Source organism: Mytilus edulis, chromosome 11 (genome assembly GCF_963676685.1).
Source record: "Mytilus edulis chromosome 11, xbMytEdul2.2, whole genome shotgun sequence".
Lineage (NCBI taxonomy): Eukaryota > Metazoa > Mollusca > Bivalvia > Mytilida > Mytilidae > Mytilus > Mytilus edulis.
In genome coordinates, this window is record NC_092354.1 from 75,558,213 (window position 1) to 75,579,326 (window position 21,114).

At 32.3% G+C, this 21,114-nt stretch overlaps 3 protein-coding genes across 4 annotated transcripts in view; 2 read left to right on the plus strand and 1 right to left on the minus strand.

The window, feature by feature from the left end:
• Window positions 1-430: 430 nt before the first annotated feature.
• On the minus strand, window positions 431-7,443 carry LOC139494983 (chelonianin-like). The gene is made up of 5 exons (XM_071283102.1): window positions 7,316-7,443; window positions 6,287-6,314; window positions 5,245-5,412; window positions 2,589-2,699; window positions 431-627 (listed from the first exon to the last, which is right to left on the minus strand). Exons 1-5 carry the CDS (start codon window positions 7,376-7,378, stop codon window positions 446-448), a joined length of 552 nt encoding a protein of 183 aa, XP_071139203.1. The 5' UTR covers window positions 7,379-7,443; the 3' UTR covers window positions 431-445.
• A 4,193-nt stretch (window positions 7,444-11,636) lies between these two features.
• LOC139496294 (macrophage-expressed gene 1 protein-like) overlaps window positions 11,637-21,114 on the plus strand; it is a 12,417-nt gene continuing 2,939 nt past the window's right edge. The window contains exon 1 of one of the 2 annotated variants that reach the window (XM_071284799.1): window positions 11,637-11,807. Coding sequence is in view for 1 of the 2 variants with exons in the window: in XM_071284798.1 (XP_071140899.1) it covers window positions 13,209-13,215 (7 nt within the window). In the remaining variant the exon portion in view is untranslated. Of the gene's footprint in view, window positions 11,808-12,937; window positions 13,216-21,114 lie in introns of those variants that run through there. The other variant, XM_071284798.1, reaches the window with a different exon arrangement.
• LOC139496295 (uncharacterized) overlaps window positions 13,137-21,114 on the plus strand; it is a gene marked incomplete in the record, with an annotated part of 34,251 nt that continues 26,273 nt past the window's right edge. Inside the window, 1 exon segment of the mRNA XM_071284800.1 lies at window positions 13,137-13,167.

Consider the following 21,114-nt stretch of genomic DNA (forward strand, 5'->3'; position numbering starts at 1 on the left):
TTTACATTTCAGCTGAAACCGACAGTGCGCGATCTCGATATTGATTTCTTAAACGAAGAAGAAATAAACTATACCAATGCTAATAACCAACAAAGATAACACAATAAAAATCAACCCTAAACCATGCAATAAACAGAAGAAAATAGGATGCAACAACACGAACCAAAACAAATACTAAATGTGAAGGTCCCTCGCTCTGTTTCATTGAGAGTACCCGTCAACATATAGTGAGGTGTGTTATAGAGTTTCCAGTTATCAGTATGACTTGTAAAAATAGAAAAATATCAACCAACTGTTGACCATTCACCAGAACGCTCAGCGATGATACTAGGTCATAATTTGGACTGAGCACTCTTGACTTACTGTTACCAATAGTTTGAATTGTTAACTGTGATGCTAACATATACTTTTACACAAAAACAAACAAAGATTTTTAAATAATGTTTTAATGAAGCCTGATTGGTGGTTTATAACTAGAATTGATACACCGTTTACTACATCCAAAGGCACAGCATCTTCCTCTTCTCGGACAGTCACGGTCCCTGTTACATTCTGGATTCTTTATTTTAGGACATGTTATGTTTGACCTCGAATTTCTTGGACATCTCCCTATGACAGGTGGTGACGCTATAAATAAAAAAAACATTACATAATATACATGATTGAACACTCGTTATTACGTACACCTAAAAGAGGAACTCGAAGAAATTGTAGACAACATTGTTTTATTGGTATTGATATTGATTACAAAATCAATAATTCAATAAGAAAACTAAATATTTTTGTTATATACATTAACACATTCATGGATCTACTGTTTATGACGTCTTTACACTGAATTCATTGGATGCTGAATGTGTACTAATTTGTAATGTTGTTTTAGAGGCATGATGTTTTTATTAGTTGTAATATGCTTGGAAATAGCTGTCAGTAACTGCGAGTATTCTCATAACTGTACTTCGTCTTTGATTGTTGTTAAAATTATACAAATACCTCGGCCACGTTCACTCTGTGTGGTATTTCTATTTGTGTAGATCTGATGAGTTCCGCCTTTTTCAACTGTTGTCTTTAGTTCGTTCTTATGTTGTTCTGTTACACCACTGCCCAAGTTTAGGTGAGGGTTGGTATCCTGCTAACACGTTCAACTCCGCTACATTATGTATGTATGTGCCTGACTAAAGTCAGGAGCCTGTAATTCAGTGGTTGTCGTTTGTTGTAGTGTTACATATTTGTTTTTTTGTAATTTTCTGAATATAAATTAGACTGTTTGTTTTTTCGTTTGAATTGTTATACATTTAATTTGTTATTTCAGGGCCTTTTAAAGCTGACTTTGCGGTATGGGATTTGCTCAATGTTGGAGGCCGTACGTTGACCTATAGTTGTTAACTTTTGTGTCAACTTCTGGAGAGTTGTCTCATGGGCAAGCATACCACATCTTCTTTTTTTATTTGTATCGTAATACATCCGTTTTTTTTTCCTTTTCAAATAGACTAGAATTACTGTTTAGGTCAAAGCATATCGAGATTATGTTTCGCAACAGGGTCAACATATTCCGCGTTGATTTCACCACAAATTTGCTAAGAACGAATCCCAGTCTCAATCATATAACGGTTACCATAATGAGAACAAATGAAACACTAAAACTAAAACTAAAAACACAAATGATGTAGATGTTTGCAATTATATGCAACCGTATGGCTTAACAATGAGGTAAATATTTACGTTAGTCGACTATAAAAGGACCAGACATGAACAATATAAAACAGTTCATTTGAGAAAAACTACTGGCTTTATTGATTGTAAAACAACTAACGAAAAAAAGGCAGACATGAACCACGGACAACTACAGAACTACAGGATCCATACTTGGAAAATTAAATGTGTCCGGTTTCATCATGTTTTTGAGCGCCTGTTCTCCCCCTCTCCTTGAAAGGTGATGTAACAGCAAACTGAAAATCAGTTGAAAAAGCTGAACTCATCAGAAAGATGTAAAACCATATTACATAACGAGGAAAGTGACACAATTAAATTAATCTTGACAGGGTCAAGATATTCCGCGCTGCATGCTCCACATGTTTGCTAATATCATGTTGAAATCATATAACAAAACTGAGAACAGATCTAGTCATACCCATTTGAAGATGTTTCTAAGCTGTATTGCGTGCCCCTTTAGTCATTAAATTACAATATTTCCTGATTTATGGTAACTTGTATGATTTATGAACACTTAGGATGAAACATGTTTGCATTAAAGTAGTTTTAGTATCGTATTAAGTTAGAGGGCTCCCATTTGAAATTAAGGGGGCAGGATAGAAGATGAAAATTGTGATCTACCTTTTTTTTTTTAAATTGTAATCTCTGTCATGCCATTTAATTTTTCACTGTTTTCGGCTTTGCCTTTTTTATGAGTTTATGCTGCTTGTTTACTTTCCACATACGTTGTCATTCTTTCTTTCTTTTTTGGTTGCAAAGATGCTCATTTTGCCCTGTTTTACTCAAAATTCCTGTCCTGCCTTCCCCCTCCCCCCCAAAAAAACAAACCTAAATGATATATCCCTTATAACTATACTTTTACATGTAAAACTTACATCTACATTTGCATGTTGGACATCCACGTTTGTCCATAACGTTCCCATTTTCACAGAATATCTTACAAACTGGTCCACAGGTAATAGGACGAATCGGGTCTATAATAATATCTGTAATTATAGATAACACAAATATTTCTAAATTTGTTAAGGTATTGTGCTTTTGTGTAAGGTGAAATGCGCATCTGGTGCAAGAAAATTGGTACCGTTAATTTTATTACTACCACTGGGTCGATGCCTCTGCTGGTGGACTATTAGTCCCCGAGGGTATCACCACCCCAGTAGCCAGTACTTCGGTACTGGCATGAAAATACGGATTTTTTGTGTTATTAAAATTTACTGTTACAAAATAATAGAAATTATTATAAATTAAGGAATGTATCTCCCTCATGCAAAGCTCTGATTCCTTTCACAGATTTGGCTATACTTTTTGGACCTTTTGGATTATAGCTCTTCATCTTTTATTTAAGCTTTGGATTTCAAATATTTTGGCCACGAGCATCACTGAAGAGACATGTATTGTCGAAATGCGCATCTGGTGCAAGAAAATTGGTACCGTTAATTTTATTGATAACAATATTACAGTTAAAACCATGAATGTTGAAATACGGACCTAATTCAGGACAAATGAATATAGACAGGCTTACTGGTTTTTTTTTTTTTTTAGTTATTTTATTATATTTTCATATATTTTCATCTGTTGCTGTGCGTGCTAATTTTTCAGCGGCTTTCAATTTTGTGTTGATGATATTATTCTTTTCCCCATTTAATTGCTTAAAAAGTATTCTACATAGGGACATTATGTTGTCTGATATAAATCCGTTAAAATAAATTTTCAAGTTGTACATTTCCTGCATTTTGTGCTGCAAAATATTCATTTCCATCTTGTTTTGGAAAAAAATATTCATTTTGAAACCCCCCTGCCTTGAACATACAATGGTCACCCCTTATAATATTGTATGCCAGATGCGCGTTTCGTATACAAAACGAATCATTTGTTCGCTAGAATATTGTAACGAAGTGAAAGGGTCAAATACAGTACGAAGTTAAATACCATTGAGGGCCAAAAATCCCGAACGTGTATATACGTAAATAAGGAAAAGTATTTCTGTGATAGCAAAATCGTTAAGTATTTCAAACAATTCAAAGTTTTGTAAACATTCAAAAGATAAAATTTACCATATGAGAATAAATGAATGTGATTTTACAATAACAAGTTCATCCAATGTGTAAGGTTGCTTGCAAACAGTTATGTATTATTTTATTCATTTCTTGTAAATGTATATATATAAAGGACATTTTGAAATGTACATAGGAAAAAATTTGAATAAAAAAAAATATATGTTAAGATAAAACTATAGAGATCGATGAACAAGATACGAAATGTACATAAAGTCACGTATTTGTTAGAATTCCAGGAAATATGATTTATATATTTTTGAAAGATAACCATTACAGCAGATGTTACAGGTTCATGTATATTGAATTCATTACAATCAATACACATGCTGTATTCAATAATGTCCGTGTATTTACAGCCTTTTTAACGTGTTTATGTGATAAGAAATCTTTAAAATTCTGACGAAATATGTCGGGGAAACATTTGTTTTATTAGTTATTAAATCCATACCAATCTGTTGTTTTTTATCGACATCATGTTTTGGCTTTGTGGAGTCAGAAACAGTCGTTTGTAAAGTCAATTTGAATTTGGATCGTCTATATATGCTGTCTTATTCTTGTGTTCAAGTGGCGATAAATTAACATATACATGTAGTTATTCAAATACGCAAGTCCTATTATTGTTGTCTCTATATTTAGTGTTGCATGAGTGTTGCCCTTAGGTTTTATTCTCATATCTTATTTAATTTCTTACAAAAAACAAATGTGAGCAGTTTTGTTTGCATTTTTATTCGTTCATTGTTTTCTGCAACATATAGGATTGACCGTGTAGTCCAAATTTTTATGTTTTTTATCTTTCATTTAGGAAAGTAAGGAAGTGACCTTCAACTTTATTACTGACATGCGCTAAATTAATGTATCATTTTCCTTATTTACACATAGTGTTTATTTTCGGATTATTTATTGTAATGTGATATGTAATGACCTCTATGTCATTTGCTATCTGTCTTAAGCTGTTATTTTCATATCAAATGTATTACTTATACTAAATACGATGTGTTGTCTCATTTACAGAAACATATAGGTTCCACAACTGCAACAAATGTGTTACGATATTTCTCCACTCGAGACAGTTAAATTTTGATATTTAAAGCGCAAGGATTGTCGAGCTTTTAAAAAAATGAAATTTAACTGTTGAGAGTGGAGAAATATCGTAATACACCAGTTATAGTGCTGGGATCTGTTTCTCTAGTGATTTTTACCCTTCTTTTTTAAAGTTTTTTAGAAAGTTGAGTACTTTTTAAGTGACGTCATCGAGCATGGTCGCCTTTTCTAATGAAGTCACAATAGGAAAATAAAAAAAAAGCAAGAAAATGTAACGTCCCAATCAAACTTCGACCAATAATTTGCAGACAACAGATTTTTTCTCACACCGATCAAAAAATGAGAAAATTGCAAACACATTAATGAAATAATTTTCTATGTTTCATATTTACAACTTTAAAGGAAATAAAAATAATGGAAACTATATAAATACCTTTGTTTTGGCAGGTCCTCTTACATTCTCTAATTGTTTTGAAATTATTTCCATTCCCACGACATCCGCCATAGATAAAGCTTTCACAATTTCCTGTATTAGCATTATAAAAATATCGTCGAAAAGCTGCCCTACAGAACCCAGTCTTTTTAGGAAGATAACAAGGATCTGAAATTAGATTTTGTAAATAATGAACTACTTCCCTCTACAGATTTAACATGTTTAAGAAGAATAATCTTGAAGTTCATACAAATTTAGTACAAAGAAGTGAAAAATAGTAGATATTCCAAATAACCAAAGCTGGTATATAGCATGTATAGACAAGATCCATATTAATATAAAATAACAAAAAAGCATTACAAATAGTATCAACAGGTCAAATTAACAAGTAGGTACGATTTGAGAGAACTCGCAGTTACTGACAGCTAGTTAAAAGCCACAAACAGTTAATAATAAAAAATCATGCATCAGAGATTAAAATCAACTTAAGAACTTTCCAGGGATTTAGTATTTTAACGTCATGAACACTCAGAGAAGACATGACTTGTGAAATGCCAAAAATAAAATAATGTATCTACATGTAGTAGGATAGTGAGGAGCGACTTCTTTAGAGATACAAATTAACGTGTGTGTGTCTCTTTGCATCCCGCCTCAAATGAAGATACAATTAAGTTATGTTTTAATTTGCTAATGACAAAATCAATATTAGTGCCAATGTAAACTATATTAAGAGATATAAAAAGACCCATTTGTGGCCTTTGTCTGTTATCTGCACTTTGGTCCAGTTGTTGTCTCTTTGACATATTCCCAATTTCCATTTCCAATGTAAGAGATCAAAATATAACATGTAACACCCTCCCCCACCCCCGGTTGTTTCACTGAAGACGTAGGATTCATCGTTATATATATCTAAATATTAACTGTGTCTGTAAGTTTTTATTTCAATATAATTGACACAGTTTGCAGCTTTGAAGAATAAAAATTATTGCAAAGGATAAAAAAAACTTGAAAGTTTGGTGGTAAACAAAGCAAATACACTTACCTGAAACAGGCGTAGGTTCAGATCGACCCTGAAGTAAAAATAGGATAATAAGTTATACTGTTTTAGATTATAAATGGTGGATTAAATTGATTTGCTTGTGTATGAAACAATCAGGCAAAACGAACTTTTTGTTTTGTTTGAATTTGTTTTTTGCGTTTAAATGAAATCACGTATACAATAGTTTTATTTACAAACCAACCCATCTTCTATATTATAAATGCATATACATTCTGAATATTCACTCCAAACGTTTACCTCCCAGTAACCTCCCCCCCCCCCCCCCACCCCACCCAACCCCTTTCAGAATCGTGTAACCGCACCTGAATATTTTACAGCTTAACAATTTTACATTATTAACATTAGAGAATCAATGTAAATAAACAAAATAAGTAATTGATCTCCATTAATTTTCCAATATACATATTTGTGTGCGGTTAATGTCCAAATTGAACAATTTTGGTAATAAAAGGAATAATTCAAATTAAATATCTTTGTATGGTGTTTTTTTCTCACTTCTTCATACGAGAGGAAAGAAATTTCCCATCAGATTAAATGACTATCCCTTTTTTCTCATGACTAAATAATCCGAAAAATTGATAAAACTTTGGAATACGAGGCAAAGTAATTATATACTTCAATATTTTTACCAGCTTTTTTGTTGTTATGAATGTAAAATGATATTTTTGTTATGAATTCAAATTGACAGTTTTGTTATGAATTATAGCTCTATTAATTTCTGCCGAAGTCAATGTTGATAAATGCTACATATATTGAAGAAAAAAAGTCCAATGAAAATTTTGTTTTTGTTATAATAAGTAAATGATACATACTGGTTTATTTAGGTTATTAACTCGTATAATCTAATTGCTTTGATTTAATACTTATTCATATATTATGTCTTGAGAGAAAACAAAAAACAATATGGAAGTACTTATTCATTAGAAACTACAAAATTTAAAAATTGCTATTCAAGTACATTGCGAATTGTGCGTACCCCTTTTCTCCGTTTTAATATGTGTGTTTACATACCTCTATATCGTGTATTTGTAGAACAACAATCTGAAGAATGAAATAAACAAAGTATTGTAACATGTTGATAGGTGTAGTAACTTTACCTGGTGTATTTTGTCGCTAGGTTTATATAGGTTGTATTTTTTTTTGTATAAATATATATCATAAATATGGGATGAAAAATGATTATATGACGTATGCATGGTTTTGGTCATCTTCCAAAAAAAAAGGGAATTTTGTTTTATATTTCCCCTGAAAAAGAAACCAATTATTTAGAAAACAAAAATAAAGTTAAACGTACATGATTAATTACTAATTAACATATATAAGGATGGTGTTTGAGTAGTTGCAAAAGAAATAACTGTGAAAAGGGAGATCGGTAGTAAAATAAGTCAAATTGAGCAACAACATGCAAAAAGTTTCAGGTGAGCGATTCAGGCTCTTCAGAGCCTTTTGGTGTCGTTGGAATCGTTTTATGTTTTGTTATATAATTGTGCATTTTTGGCCTTTCATATGACTAGTTCTTCTTACATATCTCATTTACTTTTGTACATTTATCTTTCGAAGGTTAATATTTTTAAGGCATTATTTTATGGCTCTCATATAAACAAAACATTTAGTTCTTATCATTTTAGTTTTTATGAATTTGAACAACCTGAACTTTAACTTCAAATGAATAAAAATACATTTTAAGATGTTCCTTTTGTATTTACTTTGAACTATAAAGTATAATTTTTTGTATTATTTATCTTACTATTTGTTACTTTTTTTTTCTTATATCGATCATAATTTAGTATCATATTGACAACTTTACATTTTCGAAGAAATAAAAAATGCATTTGCAGATGTTCCCCTTGTATTTTCTATGAACTGCAAGGTATATATTGTTTTTATAAATCAACTTATTATTTAAAAAAAATTAATATGGATCATCGTTTAGCAGTGTTTGTATATGCAGTGTGCGAATCCTGAAATGTAATTGTTACTGTATCCGTTCTGATGTAGGATGATAAATAAACAGAAGACAATTTCATGATTTTTGAATAAAAAAAGAAATATTATATTATGTGTACTGTTTTTATAAATTCATGATATACATGTAGGTATGAGATGTAGACGAGTTTTTCAACGCGTCTACAGCTATCAAGGCGAAAATTGATACACAAATAGATAAATATTAAGAAGTATAGTTCCCGACAAAGCGTGTAAAAGATTAAAAAATAGCAGTTGAGTTTCATTTGCAGAAAATGTACGTTTTAACATAAATACTAATGTTGTATAACTTAAGACAGCTTATATATATTGAATCAAGTTCCACAAAACTGTTTTAGTATTAAGATTCATGTAAACTGTCGAATAATGATGCTAGATTTGCATTTTCACTGTAAGAAGATTTATTTCTACTGTACATGTATGCGTTGCATTTTCACTTAAAATTGTGCAAACATTTATACAAAAAAAAAAAAACAAGCGACCAACCAAACCTTTATACTACAAGCATTAGGACAATAGCTTTACTTTCTGCATCTATTATTATAACAAATTAAAGAGCAGCCACAAAACGATCTTCATTTTACGATTATGTGAGTGGAAACAAGTACATCCTGCACACACAATACAATATACGCTTGAATGACTCGATACTGGATATGTATTGTGGATACATCTTAATATATATTGTATTTAAATACAGCAAAGAAAGTACGATATACATTCGAGTCTACCTAATTAGGTCTTTCAATTTTTCCGTGGAAAGACATATTTGTTTTGTTCTGATTATTTTTTTTCCGCCTGAGTGTTTTCCTCCGGTATATTTTTGTTTCAAAAGATGTAGCTACAGTGTACACGGTTTTGAAACTGACCCTGTTTGGCCGAACACTTTTCGTTGTAAGAGTTACCTCTCCCAAACACTGTCTTTCTTGTTATGATATCTCCTTTCCAACCATAAAAGAAAGCGACTTTTTTTGTTCAAATTGCTGGTTATATCCTCAGAATGTTAGGTTTCATTTAGACCAAAACGTTATAAAGACTAGATATATGAGAGTTGTTTCCCCTTATGTATGTAATAAGTGATATGTATTTGTAACTTGTGAACCATAATTGACAGCAATCTACGATGTTTTGATTTGAGATATCCTTGGTCCACTTAAAGAAAAATTAGGCCAAGGATAAATGTTAAGGTCATGATCTAAGTTTTGACATAAGTTTTCTGAATTGATTTGATTTACGGGTCTTTTGTAGCCGTCTCACTCTGTACGGTATGTGCTCTCCTCATTGTTAAAAGCCGTGCGGCAACCTACATCTATAATTGTTTATTTTAACTGGTTTAAGTGGTTCTATTGGCAACTATATCACATCTTCTTACGTTGTATTTGATTCCACCTGTCCTAAGTCAAGAACCTAATGGTCATAAATGTTTCTCGTTTTTATATAGATTATATCATTGGCTTTCATGTTTGAATGTTTTTTTTACGCTAGTCACTGTTAGGGCCCTTTAATAGCTTGCTGTTATAGGTGTGAGCCAAGGCACTGTGTTGAAGGCTGTACTTTTACCTATAACAGTTAACTTTAACAAATTGTGACTTGGATGGAGAGTTGTCACATTGGCACTCATACCAATATATTTTGATATGAGCGTCACTGATGAGTCTTGTGTAGACGAAACGCGCGTCTGGCGTACTAAATTATAATCCTGGTACCTTTGATAACTATATACCAAATCTTCTATTATATATATACAATATAACTACATGTACTTTCATTCATTCATTCACACACAACTATTGTTTTTTATATTGTTATTTGTTCTCGTCCTGAACATGCCTTGAATATTTGCCACTGGACACTAAGCAACCAACAATCAATCAATAAATCAAGTCATTCACACATGTAAATAACATAAAAGATAAACCAGTCAGATATTTAAAGAGGAATAACTCTATAATATTTTTCATTTCAAAACTGAAATTAATGTATTCAGGGTCTGAAATTTAAAATCAAATCAAATAATCATAAGATTGAAGGTAGATGACAAATGATACATATAGAAATACAGATGTCTGTATCTGTACGTAAAAACCATCTATAACAGTATAGAGCAAGACCAGTTTAACAACTTACAACATGATGTATAGAATATAGCTGTACTTCAAGTCAATACGAACGAAGAAAAACATATACAATGTTCACACAGTCATGGTCACTGAATGTATGTCCCGTTTTTTTTAATGTCCTATCATAATTAACATTAGCCACGTTTGTTGGTCGGTTGAAACGGCGGACAAAAATTATAAAATGTATACCCTTATTCAAAGTAACAGTGGCTTAGTTGTTTCAGAGAAAAAATTTCTTGAAAATACATTAATATATACGTATATTGACGTAGATAGTTTCGCTTGAACTTAACTGGATTAACACTTTACTCAATAACTGTCACACACAGCCGAATATTGCTTCCTTTATTATCAGGCAGCACAACAACTAGACCGAATAATCTGTCTGTTCGTGTTTATTTTTGACATTTCCTATTTCCTATTTATCATTTGGATTCTTCTTTTTTTATCATTTTTTTTAACCCCGTGTCCCAAAAGAAAAATATATAAAAGGACAAAATGAGGAAAATGAAATATGGGAAGGGTGAAATATGGGGACATAGGACCGACAATATTAAGCAAGGAGATGTGGAATGGATGTCTATTAGAAAACGAACATACATCCATATAATCATACCAGCGAATAGTTAATATATTAACTTCTACAAGAATAAAAAGAAAATATTAAAATGTTTTTCTTAAATATATTTAAAATGCAATCATATCCGCTGAGAAAATTATCTGACCATTTCTCAACATTTTAATTTTCGACAAGAAAACTAATCCAACAGGGGTACCCTGACAATGCTGTAGACATGGTATATATTATAGCAGCAACAGTGCAATAAATTTGATTTTAGAAGAACAAAAAATTATGTAACACTTTGTAAATGCTGAGTGTCCGAATGGCTTTTCTGAATTTATCGCCATCAGAAAACGCTTAAACGAGGCTCAAACCCAAACAATTCAAAGCCAAAGATGTATAAACACGTTAGCCGAGCTAGGCTTTCAACAAAAACTGTGGTATAATTTACGAATCAACGAAAACCCATCCACAAAAAAATACGAAATATCTATAACTTAAGCTAAATATATTTGTGTGGGTGCTAATCGCAAATTTTCAATAAGCAAATATAAAGAGAACCTCTCGATAAAAGTCAACAATCATTGTACAAGGGCGTCGATTCGTTATAAAAGCACATTCATTTATATATACATAAAACACATGAAAACCCAAAATATGTAAAAATAGACACATGACGTAATCATGTCAATACACGTTATTCATTTCGACAACACCTTTTGTTAAATGTGAACTTTTGACTGAAACGAGAATAAAATGCGGAAGTAAACTATGATTTAACCTTTTCTATTAGTTGAATGAACAGATTTCTTATGCAGAACGGTATAAACTGTATGTATTATTGTTTATTATACATTGTATTTAGTTGACATTCTAAGGAGGGGGATATTATTTTCGTGGATTAACTATCCATTTTCATATGTTGTTACGCATGCTCATTTTGATTTTATTTCGCTTTTGCTGTCCGTTTATTTTGTTGTTGCGAAGTATTAATTTTCATCCTGCCATATGCAAAGTTATTCATTTAGCTTTTACCAGGCTAGTACATTCGTGTATAAAGTCCTCCAACCCCTCACCCCCGTACATCTTACACGCTTATATTATATCTAAGATATAAACTTGAGAATGGAAATGAGGAATTTTTCAAAGAGACAACAAGTTAACTCGAGTACATGTATGATATGTGAAAACATGGCTATTTTATACCCAGTGGCAAATATTACATGCATATGTTTTCCTCTGATTGTGTTTACATGGTTCTTTTTATGACTGATTTACTTGTAATCTATAAGATGTTTTGCTTCTAGTTTGAAATAAACTGTAAAAAGCAATCCGGCTTTCACCAATATAAAAAAAGAAGTATTATGATTGCCAATGAGACAACTGTCCACAAGAAATCAAAATGACACAGAAATTAACAACTATATGTCACCGTACGGCCTTCAACAGTATGCAAAGCCAATACCGCAAAGTCAGCTATCAAAGACCCCAAAATTACAATGTAAAACAATTCAAACGAAAATGTAAACAAGAATGTGTCCCCAGTACACGGATGCCCCATCCGCACTATCATTTTCTATGTTCAGTGAACCGTGAAAATGGGGTTAAATCTCTAATTTGGAATTAAAATTAGAAAGATCATATCATACAGAACATATGTACTAAGTTTCAAGTTGATTAGACTTCAACTTCATCAAAAACTACCTCGACCAAAAACTTTAACCTGAAGCGGGACAGACGGACGAACGAACAGACGGACGAACGGACGGTACAACGGACGCACAGACCAGAAAACATAATGCCCATAAATGGGGCATAAAAATCTGTTCGTCCAATTCAAATGTTCTTTAAATCATTTTTGTAACTACATCTACAAATACTAGTATAAGTACAAAAAGCACGAATATATCAAATAATACTTAATCGGATTACATATCTCATTATCAAAACATGAAGTTATAACCAAAGAAGGGAAAACCTCAATTACTTTATCTATCTATGACAACAGTCGTATCTTAAGTGTGAATCGTTAATCATTCAGTGTGACACATACAATCTTAAGTGCCTGTAAGGTTATAAAATATCTTGTTTTAGATTTTTCGAAAACCTCTCAAGTTCAATTTTTACATTATTCAACAACTTCCTGTTTTTAGTTTTAGTTTCGGTTTCGTAATCTCTTATCTTTTGTACTACATTACATTATGTTTGTTTTTTAATCTGTTCCTCAATACATCAAATGCACGGTAAGCTTACTCTTTTATTGTAGCTGGTAGTCTAGAAATATTTAAATGTATTGTAAATACATGTATAATACCATAATTAAGTTGACATATTTTATAAAAATAGAACTTTGCACTGTTGTTTGTATGGGGGAATTGTCTAATAATAGTTCTTCTTTATGAATTCATTTTGTTTCTCAATCTCAATAAATCACTTGTTTCAATTAATTCTGTTTTATTTAATTTTCGCAAAACAACGGATTCTTGACATAAGCAATATTTGAAGAACGAAATTTCATGCTTTGGCAAATTCTTTTGCATGGTTGATGGTGAAACTCCAGTTTACGGTGTATGGATCTCTAATAAGTTATAATACAACAGAACGATTGAAATTCATTATGAGTGGTATTGTGCAATCTGTGAGATCTGTGTTGGGATTAGGGAATGAAAACAAGCATTCATTTTGTCTGTTTTGAGGACAACGACTCGAGTATATTAAGTCTATGTATCTCTATGATGAAATTTTACCATAATGTTTTCATACATGAAAAAGAAGGTCGGGACTGATGCTGGGGTTATGGCCCTAACCATTTACAAGAAAGGGACCAAACAATATATTTTTCTAATACATTATATTGAATTGTGTATGTCTTGTCTAATTTTAATGGGTTTACTTGAAAGTGTTTAATTTATGAGGTTCTTAAATATGCTAAACCTTACCGTGTATTTGGAATTTAGACTCTGGGTTCCGTTTTAAAATTGGTCCACATTGATGTCCAAATGGTCCAAAATTAAGCTTTGTTTGATCGCGACAAAAAAGTATTTGGTATCGTTGATATGCTGAATCTAATTGTGTATTTAGACTTTTAATTTTGGATACGGTTTTTAAAATAGTCTACATTAACGATTAAGGGGCCCCACATTAAACTTAGTTTGATTTTAACCACAAAATAAAAATAATGATTGGGGTTCCTGGATATGCCGAATCTTATCATGCATTTACCATTATTTTTGTTTTGATTTTGGGCGGCGTTTTCAATTTTGTGTAAATCGGGGTCCAAAATTGAATCAATGGTGTTCTTTGATATGCTGAATATAATCGTGTATTTTAACTCAAGATTTTGGGCTCGTTATCAAATTGGTCTACATTTAGGTTCAAAGGGCTAAAAAAAATAACGGCAGTTTTATACATGTAGTAGTTGCAAAAGGTATAATGCATTTATTGCGGGTAACATCTATTTCAGATATGCACCATATATATGCCCAGTGCTTAAGAAAATGAACACACGGGCTCTAAGAAAGTTGATAATCTTGGACAAAAAACTTTTATTTTCTCAAATAAACAACTGCGCGATATTTATTTCATTTTCCTTTTTAAATGTATTCGTATTCATTTTTTTATTTAAACATCATAAAACCTTATATAATTGTTGACATTTGACCAAACTTAGAGGAAATTATATATGGTTATAAAGTTATATTGGGAAAAAAAATTGAGGAACAAATGAAGTTTTGCACTTTGTTTTAGTGTAACTTAATATAAGCTATTTGTTGACTCATAATTTTCAAATACGGTCATCCACATAAAATGATGTTATGTATTCGATGACCTATAGTTGTTAATTTCTGTGTCATCTGGTATCTCGTGGAATGTTTGCTCATCGGGAATTATAGCAGAGGTTCTTGTATTTTGTATTATTTGCCCAAACAGATTATTATAAAATTTTCAATATGGCTACCCGTGCTTGTTCTGAAACATCAGCTGCGGTTACAGTCATTTAAAAAGGGGGCGGTTCCAATCATATGACAACATTAAAAAAGAAAGTTGCCCCCCCCCCCCTAAAAAAAAGACAAATGCAGATACAAGCTCTGGTATACTTGAAATTAATAATATTCTGTAAAATCATTCTTTTTTCAAATATAAAAAGAAGATGTGGTTTGGTTTCCAATGAGACAACTCTCCACAAGACATTAACAACTATAGGTCACCGTACGGCCTTCAACAATGAGCACATACCGGGTCGTCAGCTTTAAAATACCTTGGATTGACAAAAATCAAACAATTCAAACGAGACAACTAACGGCCTAATTTATGTAAAAAAAATCTGTTTATTTGACGCGAACAATTAAAGACAGGTTCCTCTATCAACCAAACTAGCGGTGGTCTATACTTATTTCAATTTTGTAGCGATTTCTTTTGAACCTATTTTCGACCTCCTTAAAATGAGACCCTTTACTCGAATTAAATAAATGGTCCAACTTTTCTCAAATTAAGAAGTAATCAAGGCTGCTGTTGTCAACTTAAATACGATACGACTGAATTGAAATTAAAGATAAATTGAAAAAAAAAAATATTATGTTGGATTAATTCTTGGTAGCTAAACGCATAGTGGCAAATAATTCATGCTTTTTTGTTGTCTATTTTTTGTGGAATGTATTTTCATTTTATTAGTTAAAAACGATGAACTATCATAAAAGCCAATTATGATATACACAATACATTAAGACATAGTGATCTTGACTCTATTTCATAATGCAATGGGTGCGCACAAATGGGTACACACCATAATGATTGCTTATTCCCAATGATATTTTGTCCATGTAATTTAAATGCAATAAGTGTACTATGCATTAATAGCGTATTATGTACAAAGTGCTGTAAATAAAAATCTCACAGTATTTATTACTAATAGCAAATCTACCCTCTTCACGTTATCGGAAGTTATAAGTGTTTTAAATCTTATTTACAAATCACTCGATAGAGGTCCTGTTTGGGGTTTTATATAACCTTTTTTTGCAAAAATTCAAACCCTAACGGGATAAAATGCAAATTAACATATTAATATACACAAGTGGCAAGAAACATACAATACATTAAAAAGAAGTGAACTAAACATTGTCAAGTCAAATTTATATTAATAATATATACATATTGAAAAAATTATATTCGGCAAAACAGAACAAATGGAGCAAAAACGAAATGAAGAATACATAATTGTTGGGTGCTAAAATATAAGGAATAACGGGCAAGCACACTGATGAATATAGTTGTTTGTGATTTTATTTTATTTTACTTTATAAGAAATACAATTGACATGAAGTACATATATATGATTCGGAGGTCAGACAGGAACTTTGGAATGCGAAGGTCCGTTCACTAAAGTGTCTATAGTACGCGTAATTTAAAATGTACAGATGTTCAATAGAACCTTTTCGTATTACTGACTTTTGACTCTGAAATTGATATTTTTTAGTTGTTTAATGCTTTCTATATACAACTACATGTATATCATCAGAAAGCAGCAAAATACCCCCTCCCTCAAATTGCATCGTTTATAATTATGTTTGATTTTACTTATTTTGGTCGCTCGTAAATGACCGAGTACCAGGTTGTCTTTCAACAGTTCAATGTAATCTGTTGAAAACAGTATGTATAAGTTCGGGAGTCAAAAGTCGGTGATATGAACATAGACTATTATTTTCCTATCCTATGGGGGAATTATATTTTTTTATAAATTTGCAATCGTTATGGAAGACACCCCTGAAACCAGGGGCGTACATGTAGCTACCGTTAGGTAGTAAAAAAAATAATAAACAACGTTATATGTAGATGAACTCCAGTGAAGTTGTCACATATGGAACGCCATGACTGTCTTCTGATGTTGATTGTTTAAAATGTTTGGTGCTTTATGCATTATGTTCAGTAGTATGTATATTATGTTCAGTAGATATCCTATTATGTTCAGTAGATATCCTATTATGTTCAGTAGTTATTACATTATGTTCAGTAGTTTTTACATTATATTCGGTGCTTTAGTTATTATGTTCAGTAGTTTCATTATTATATGCAGTGGTATTTTAATTATGTTCGGTACTCCTGACGTTATATTCAGTACATTTTTCATTATGTTCAGTACTTTCGACATTATGTTCAGTAGATTCAATATTATTTGCAATACATCATGTAATACCTTCAGCAGTCCCGCTTTCTTTATATTCAGTAGATTATTCATTATGTTCAGTAAAAGCATCTGTATTATATTCGGTTCGTTCAACTTTATGTTCAGTGGTTGTATCATTATGATGATGTAGTAAAAGTGGTTGTATCATTATGATGATGTAGTAAAAGTCGGGAAGTCAATAACGGAAATTGTTGGAAAAAAACGAACGCGAATATTTTTGACGGACGTTTAATTCATGAACACCTTTACATGATTAAATGAAAATGAAAGAAATGGAAGCAGTTTTAAATCGGTGTGGTTTACGTTTGCAAGTTGGCATTTTCACCAGGAAAAATAACTCCTGACTTTATTTTTAAGTTGTCGCTACAAGATTTGGCATATTTAGGTACATGTATGAACGACAGGAGAAAAATAATGGAATTAAGAATAGCTTGTGTTCATTTCAGCAGCAATATTTTGACTAAGATAGCTCGAACAAATGCCTAACGGATAACTTTTTTCAATCCGTTCATGTCCGCTAGACGTCCGTTTTTATCTGTTAGACGTCCGTCCATATCCGTTGCATGTCAGTTTAGCGTACGTTTAATCCGTCGACGTCCGTTCTGTCTGGTGGAAAATTTTGAGCATGTTCAAAACTTTGAACTGACGTCCATTGGATGAAATGTCTGTTGAACGTCCGGTAGGCGTCTGTTTTGTACGGTACTCGTCCGTTTCACTTCCGTTTTGTATTCGTAACGTGTCCGTTACAGTATACATCCGTTTGAGGTCTAGCAGATAAATTCACCAACGGACTTCTAACGGACGTCTAACGGATAAAACGGATGTTGAACGAATGTGAAACAGACTTCTACCGGACGTATAACGGATTAAACGGATGATGAACCGATCTTAAACGGATAAATGCCAATTGAAAATTTCGCGTCTGAAATGCCAATTGAAAATTTCGCGTCTGAAATGCCAATTAGCCTTTCTTAAGATTCATGAATTCTTATTATTCATAATCGATCTTAGAGTAAGGGCACGTCTTTTCAATCAAGCAGCTTTTATTCAGTCCAGACACTGCCCTTTGGTGGCACTTGCTTGTGGTTTAACGGATAAAATTGATGTTGAACGAATGTGAAACGGACTTCTACCGGACGTATAACGGATTAAACGGATGATGAACCGATCTTAAACGGATAAATATCAATTGAAAATTTCGCGTCTGAAATGCCAATTAGCCTTTCTTAAGATTCATGAATTCTTAATATTCATAATCGATCTTAGAGTAAGGGCACGTCTTCACAACCAAGCAGCTTTTATTCAGTCCAGACACTGCCCTTTGGTGGCATTTGCTTGTGGTTTAACGGATAAAATTGATGTTGAACGAATGTGAAACGGACTTCTACCGGACGTATAACGGATAAAATGGATGATGAACGGATCTGAAACGGATAAATGTTAATTGATAATTTCGTGTCAGGATTGTCAATTATGGGTACGTCAGATTTCTTGAGGTTCATGAATTCTTGTTCTTAGAGTAAGGGCACGTCTTCACTAGCAAGCTTCTCAGTCTTATTCAGGCAAGACACTGGCCTTAAGTGGTATTTTGAAGAACAAACAAAAACCAAATACACAGAAACATTTTGATTATTTACAAGATTTACATGTATTTTTATTGTCGCCTTTAATTTTTTCGGATTACTTTAGAAGGGGATAATTTTTCTTAATTGGCTTAGAGGGGAATACAAAAGATTTTAAGTTTTCATGGGTAAGAAATGAGGAGCCGCAAAGCACCCATCACCTTCAACCGGTAAAAAAAAATTAGAAGTCTCTTTTTATTTTGTTATTCATTGGAACGCTTTATATCAAAGGAGAAAAGGGGAGGGTAAACACACAATTGATCATGCCAAACAATTGCCTCCGTTGAAATTCTGCAAACATCACATAGATCAAATTACATGGATGATTAATATTGACCATGTGTTCTAAATGACACGTACATGGAGGTCCTAAATTAATTTGTTGAATGAAATCAAATCTTTAAATACTAATGGATGCCGTAGGAGGTCGACCGGAATTGTTTGCTCGGATTTTTTGGCATGTAACAGATAGAAAACTCAGGATTAGAATTCATAGAACAAAAAAGGGGCAGTGGCAAATATTTCATGTATATTTTGAAAACAGAGATTTACCCCGGCACCCTTTGCCATAAAACTTTCTTTTTTTTATTTGTGCCTTCGGACTTAGGCTATTTCTTTCTTTGCGGGCGTATACTCCAAGCAAACAACATGCATGTGTATAACGGCACTTCAGATTGTCGTATTAAATAAAGAAAGTTGCCGGTCCGGTGCATGAACAGATTGGTTAGAAAGCAAGGTTTTAATTTTAATTAGATGTGAAACCTTAATTCGAGGGTTGAAAATAGAGAGCACCAAAAAAAAGGGGGGGTAGTCCACAGGGAATATTTTTAAAACAGTTAAATCGATTTCAAGCAGGGATTCCAGTGCTCCTTTGGGAATGAAAAACTTGATATTACTCATTCAAAATATTGCTGCTGAACTGAACACAAGCTATTCTTAATTCCATTATTTTTCTCCTGTCAGTCATACCTAAATTTGCGAAATCTTGTAAATTGAGTCAGGAGTTATTTTTTTCTTGTGTAAAATGCCAACTTGGGAACGTAAACCACACCGATTTAAAACTGCTTCCATTTCTTCCATTTTAATTCAATCACGTAAAGGTGTTCATGAATAAAACGTCCGTCAAAAATATCCGCCTTCGTTTTTTTCCGACAATTTCCGTTATTGACTTCCCGACTTTTACTACATCATCATAATGATTAATCCACTGAACATAAAGTTGAACGAACGGTCAACCGAATATAATACAGATGCTTTTACTGAACATAATGAATAATCTACTGAATATAAAGAAAGCGGGACTACTGAAGGTATTACATAATGTACTGCAAATAATATTGAATCTACTGAACATAATGTCGAAAGTACTGAACCTAATGAAAAATGTACTGAATATAACGTCAGAAGTACCGAACATAATTTAAATACCACTGCATATAATAATGAAACTACTGAACATAATAACCAAAGCACCGAATATAATGTAAAAACTACTGAACATAATGTAATAACTACTGAACATAATAGGATATCTACTGAACATAATAGGATATCTACTGAACATAATATACATACTACTGAACATAATGCATAAAGCACCGAACATATTAAACAATCAACATCAGAAGACAGTCATGGCGTTCCATAGTCACAACTCTAATTATCGAATGTCATGTGTACGCTAGTCTTTCGTCTTTAGTGAATGGAATATTGGACAGCATTGAATGTTTTTTTTATGTGTGTACCTTATATAGAAACTATAAACTAGAACTTTGGTTCAGATCATTTCAATTCTATCAATAAAAACTTGAATGAACCTCAACTAAGACACATGAATTTTTAATTAGTTGTTGTTAGTTTTCAACTAGCTTTCCATTTTGTCTTCACCCGACTTGCCAATATTGGTCGTCCGTTTGGCTGTGCAGGATGTTTAAATACGTAGTCACGTCTGGTCAGAATGGAGACATTTAATCTTATAGATATAGGAAGATGTGGTGTGAGTGCCAATGAGACAACTCTCCATAGAAATAACAATTTAAAAAGTAAACCATTATAGGTTTAAGTTAACCATTATGCCTAGTTGTAGAGAGAATGCCACTCTTTGAGGAGTTCGTAGATGGTCTACTGAAAGACAAAGTTTCTGCTCCTATCCCATAATCCCTCATTTTCCAATGCATGGCATTTTCAAATTTCCAGACCTTCGACCTGTACAACACCTATTACAGAACTAAGCTCCCTGTTGTGTAAATAATCAATTTGTTTATTAAACTTGCATAAATATTTTTTTACACTGGATGTTTAAAAATCAATCTATCAACTAGCTTCAAGTAGTTTTGAGT

Coding starts and splice junctions, on each gene's coding strand:
- LOC139494983 (XM_071283102.1), bottom strand. CDS start 7,378: ATGTTACAATACTTTGTTTATTTCATTCTTCAGATTGTTGTTCTACAA. Junction 6,315..7,315: donor TACAAATACACGATATAGAG/GTATGTAAACAC, acceptor TTTTTACTTCAG/GGTCGATCTGAACCTACGCC. Junction 628..2,588: donor TCCAACATGCAAATGTAGAT/GTAAGTTTTACA, acceptor TTTTATTTATAG/CGTCACCACCTGTCATAGGG.